The sequence below is a fragment of the Ochotona curzoniae genome, unplaced genomic scaffold (assembly GCF_017591425.1).
Source record: "Ochotona curzoniae isolate NIBS_2020 unplaced genomic scaffold, NIBS_Ocur_1.0 contig_2861, whole genome shotgun sequence".
NCBI classification, from domain to species: Eukaryota; Metazoa; Chordata; class Mammalia; order Lagomorpha; family Ochotonidae; genus Ochotona; species Ochotona curzoniae.
Window position 1 is genome coordinate 2,228,223 of NW_024465620.1, and position 4,771 is coordinate 2,232,993.

The 4,771-nt window shown below is 62.1% G+C and overlaps 1 protein-coding gene across 1 annotated transcript; it reads right to left on the bottom strand.

Moving 5' to 3' along the window:
- Nucleotides 1-437: 437 nt before the first annotated feature.
- KLK6 (kallikrein related peptidase 6) lies at nucleotides 438-4,152 on the bottom strand. The gene is made up of 5 exons (XM_040978341.1): nucleotides 4,116-4,152; nucleotides 3,791-3,947; nucleotides 1,604-1,851; nucleotides 770-906; nucleotides 438-590 (listed from the first exon to the last, which is right to left on the bottom strand). Exons 1-5 carry the CDS (start codon nucleotides 4,150-4,152, stop codon nucleotides 438-440), a joined length of 732 nt encoding a protein of 243 aa, XP_040834275.1.
- Nucleotides 4,153-4,771: the final 619 nt, after the last annotated feature.

Genomic DNA, 4,771 nt, shown 5'->3' on the forward strand with positions numbered 1-4,771 from the left:
GCCGTGCTCTGCGGCTTTCCCGGGCGCGTTGGCAGGGAGCCGGATGGGAAGTGGAGCAGCTGGAATTGAACTGCAGGCTGTGGCTGAACCCACCATGGCCTGGAGTGTTGCCCAGATAAGCCCAGCCCACACTGTGAATGAAGGACTCCCGGGCGCGCCGCAGCTGCAATACCAACTTGGTTTGCCTGAGTGGCAGCTGACTGCTTCTCTGTGGGAAGACCTCACCCCTGCGGAGTGAGCAGCCTGCAGGAATGGCATTGTAACACAAGGCAACAGTGTCTCAGTGTCACTGCCTTTATTAAGCACCAGGGGTTAGGTCTGGGCAGGTGCGAGGTCTGGGGGTTCAGGGGCTGTGGGGTGAATGGAGACACAGGTGAGCGTGAGTCTGGAGCCAGCCAGTGAGGTCACGCAGGTCAGGGTCGGGCCTGGCGTCAAGCTCAGTGGGTGTAAATCGTTCTTTGGATCCAGCTGATGTATCTGCAGACATCAGTGTAGACGCCTGGCTTCTCCTTGGAGCCGCAGGGGACGTTCCCCCAGGACACAAGGCCTCGGAGGTGGTCTCCGCACACCAGCGGGCCTCCGGAGTCGCCCTGCGGGAGAGACGAGGCAGTTGGGACTCTGCAGCCCTGTCCCCTTCCCCATCTTGGCCGGCCACGTGGGAGCGCCGGGCAGAGGGCTTTGGGCTGGCTCAACCTCAGGCACTGTGGGCATCTGTGGCGTGCACCGCAGCTGGACTCTCTCTGGACCCTGCGAGGCCCGGCTGCCTCACCTGGCAGGAGTCCCTGCCGAACTTCTTGTCGCCCGCACACACCATGTTCCGGGTGATCTGGCCGGGGTAGGCGCGCTGGCACTCGTCATGGGGCACCAGGTGGATGTAGGCACACTGTATGGTATCGGGGAAGTTGCCTGGCAGGGGAGAGATGGCCCGCTCTCACCCCAAGCCTTCCTGTACCCCCGGCTGGCAGCCCTCCACCCTGTCCGTCTTTGGCTCACTCCTCTGTCCCCCCACTTTTTCTGTCTTTGTTGGCACCCATGCCCATCATTCCTGCTTCCTGATTGGTTCTCTTCCTTCATCACATCCTCTTCCACGAGCTCCTGTTTCTGTTGACTTTCCTTCTCTCTGAGGCCCTGTCTCTATCCGTCTCTCTGGCTGTCGTCCCTCTGTACCTGCCCCGCCGCTGAACTCTTCTTGCCCATTGGTCCATTCTGAGGGACAGACATGCTCCTCTCCTAGCTGGCCCCTTCCTCCCCTCCTTCCTGGCTCTGCATCCAGGTGGCCACTTGTCCCTTCCTGCTGGCCCACTGGGCTCCATCTGCTCCCAGTAGCTCTGCCCCATCTGCCATCCCCTTGATCCTCCTTGCAGCTGCCCGGGTACCCCCCGACTCGTGGGTCTCCTTCCTGGCTGGCCTCCCCTTGTCCCTGACCCTTCAAGGTCTTCCCAGTCCCTGTCCAAACTCTTCTTTCTCCCTTGGCTGTGAGCTCATGATCCCAACTCCCAAACTCGCCTTCCCAGCCTCTCGCCTCTCACTCTGTCACCCTTGGTCCGCAGCCCCATTCCCCTCCCCGCAGCCTGCCTCCCTCAAATTGTTCTCCTGAGCTGACCGTCGGCTGTCTTGCCCCAGCCCAGGATGTGGCAGCTGCTGGGCCCCTCCGTGCAGTTCCTCTGCAGGGGCAGGGGCTGGATGTGCTCGGAGAGCCGGGCGGGCTGCGCCAGGCGTAGCAGCATGATGTCCTGGTCGTGGGTGGCGGCGTTGTAACCCGGGTGGACCACCATCCGGACGACGGGGTTCTGCTCCTGGGAACTCTCCCTCTGCTGGAGGTTGTGCTTGCCCAGGAACACCTGCAGCTTCCTGGGGAGGAGGAGGAAGAGGAGGAGGAAAGCTTGGGCTTGTTGGCCTTTTGCGGATCTGACTGCCGACCCCCTTCCAGTTTCTGCTCCACATGGTCCATTTAGGTGGCCCCCAGACTCAGGTGGCTCCGGGGTACCTGAACCCCATGTGTTCAGCTGTAGGCGGCTGATGGGACAGTGGGGGGTCAAGGTAGCAAATTCTGCTCTACTCCGGCACATGCCAGCTGTTCACAAATGTTTCCGACACCCGTGGGGCACTCAGAGCACCCCCAGACTTCCCGTGGTCCCCCAGCCCCAGCTCTGGAACCCCAAGAGGCCAGGCTCCACCAGCGTCGCTGTGACCTGGAAGCCTTCTTAGCAGGCTCAAGACCTCAGGTGCTGCTGCCCTCGGTGGGGGTGCTTGGCTGCTGCACCCCCTCTGCCTCGCAAGCTCCTTGCCCTCCCTGTCTGGATTCCGCCTCTTGCTCTGGCTCCTTCCCCTCACTTGCCTCCTGCCCCCTTGCTTAGGCCTTTTTTGCAAAGTCCTGCCTGACCTTCCTCTCTCTCAGATGTCAGCTCCCTTGTTCCTCCCCTTATTGGGTGATCTGCAAGTGTGTGTGTAGGGGGGCAGTGTCTTCAAGGTCCCTGCCCCAGTGAGTGGTCACTGCCCAGCTCGGCTCCGGCTCGGCGTGGGTTCACTCAGTCACTGGGCATCCTCACTGAGTGGTGAGGATGATGGTGGCGGTTGCAGGAGGGGACCCCTAGGACTTTCTGAACTTGGAGATCAGCCTGAGGGTCCTGGGGTCCTCACCAAGGGGTGGCACCCATCGCGGTCTCCAGACCCTAGCCTTGTATCCTTTGTCCAAGAGGCCCTTACTGTGGGAGACGGGGATTGGACGGCCGGCACGGAGACTGCTTCACTCAGTACCAATCACGGCAGTGCCCGCGGGTGGTGCCCTGGGGCTCACCCAGTCCCTGTTCACTCACGATGACTTCCAGCATGCCCTCCCCACCCCGCCAGGCATCTCTGCCTGGACATCTTCCCAGGGCGAAGTTCATGGGGCCGGCATGCAGTGTCCCATGCTGTCCTCTGCAGACTCAGCCTCCCGGCCCTTCTGCCTGCTTAGGCTCAAAATAGCCCCTCGGTTCTGCTGCCATCAGCCTGGCCAGAGCGGTGGCCACAGCTCTGCAAGGCTCTGCCTTCACCTGCTTTGCCTCTGGCCACTTCCCACATAGCAGCCAGGGGCTCTTAAGCATGGAAATAAGTGGGTTTGCTGCCTGCATGGCCAGCATCCCGTCTGGGTACCGGTTTGAGTCCCGGCTGCTCCACTTCTGATCCATCTCCCTTCCTGGGACCTAGGGAAACAGTAGAGGATGGCTCAAGGCCTGGAATTGCTGTACCCATGAGGGAGGCCCGGACGGAGTTCCGGGCTCCTGGCTCTGGCCTGGTCCAGCCCTGGCTTTGGCAGCTATCTGGAGAGTGACCCATCGATGGCAGAGCTATCTCTCTGTTTCCTCCCTTCTCTCTGAGACTCTGACTTTCAAAATTAATGAATGAGTCCTTGAAAAGGGGAGTGGGTGAGAAGAGTGGAAATCGCTGATACTGCTGCCTTAAGTTAAAGCTTGCAGTGGTTAGAATCCAACACCAAGTCTTACCTTGTCCCACGACGCTAGGGGACCTGATTCCCTCAGGAAAGAAGCTCGTAAAAAGAGCCACTTGCGTCTCTCTCTGCCTTCCCTTGCCATGTCCCCAGGGCCTGGCGTGTACTTAGTACTTAGCACTGGCCAAATGAGCACGGTGATCGCATGGCTTCTGCTGGGGCTGGGGCGGGAGGACCGTGTGTGTGGCACCTGCCCCCTGGGACTCTGACCACATGGTGGAGTTGAGGGCAGAGAAGAGGCAGCTGCTGCCTGGGCCTAACAGTACCACTGGCTGCTGTTGGCGGGGCGTGGGGACTCACTGTTTCCTGCAGTGGGCCGCCGTGAGCACCCACTGTGGGTGGATGAGGACACCGCCGCAGAGCAAGTGGCCGGAGGTGTAGAGTGCCGCCTGGTAGGGGTGTGACGTGTTCTCGCAGGGCCCACCGTGCACCACCTTGTCCTGCTCCTCGGCCCAGGCTGAGGGAGATGAGGTCTGGATCAGGGGGGTTCAGCCCCCAGGGGCTAGTCCCGACGGAGACCCGCTCATTCTCCCACTGATGAACCTCACCCACCCAGCCCGGTGCCCAGGTGTCCATCAGCAGTCCTGTCTGAGGTCCCCCCTCCCCCAGCCTGTTCCCTGTGCACCTGCAGCCAGGACGATCAGCACCACTGCCAGCTTCATGGCCGCGCCTGCAGGGGGAAAGGGGGGACATGAGCCTGCAGGTCGTCTCCCCAGAGATGGCTCCCTCCTCCCCTCTCCTCGCCTTGATCCTGCCGGTCCGGCCACCTCAGCCCCTTCTGTTGAAGGTCAGGTGCAGGAGGGAAGCCTGGAGCTCCGGTGTGTATGCCGGAGCCTGCAGTGCGGCTCTGAGCCAGGCCTGCTGCAGCAGCTGGAGGCAACCCTTCGCCCTCTCCAGGGACCCCTGCCCTGCGTCTTGGCTCTGTGCCCACTTTCCCCTGCCTGTGGGCTCCCTTACCTGCTGGCCTCAGGGGCTCTGGGTGGGGTGAGAAGGGGCAGAGTCGGCTCTGCTCTGCACACACAGGGAGTCAGCCCGGGCAGGGCTGCAGCAAATGCTCCCTCCTGCGGCGGCCTCCCGGGAAGAGGCTGCCGTGGCCCCAGCTCTCCTGGCGCTGCCTTTTAACCCTTGTATCCCCAAGTCCCTGAGCCAGGAGGCTGCTCCACCCTCTTCCTCCTCATCCCAGCCTCCCACACACACATTCCTCCTCCCCCACGCCTTCTCCTGCTGACCCCTGACCCGATCCAGGAAGAGAGCTCAGCCCCTGGGGACCCAGGCTGCTGG

Bases quoted from the DNA above. Each gene is read 5' to 3' on its own strand.
- KLK6 (XM_040978341.1), bottom strand. From the start codon at position 4,152: ATGAAGCTGGCAGTGGTGCTGATCGTCCTGGCTGCAG. The intron at 3,948-4,115 runs GTGCACAGGGAA...CATCTCCCTCAG, and splicing joins GCTGATCGTCCTGGCTGCAG to CCTGGGCCGAGGAGCAGGAC. The intron at 1,852-3,790 runs GTGAGTCCCCAC...CCTCCTCCCCAG, and splicing joins GCGGCCCACTGCAGGAAACA to GAAGCTGCAGGTGTTCCTGG.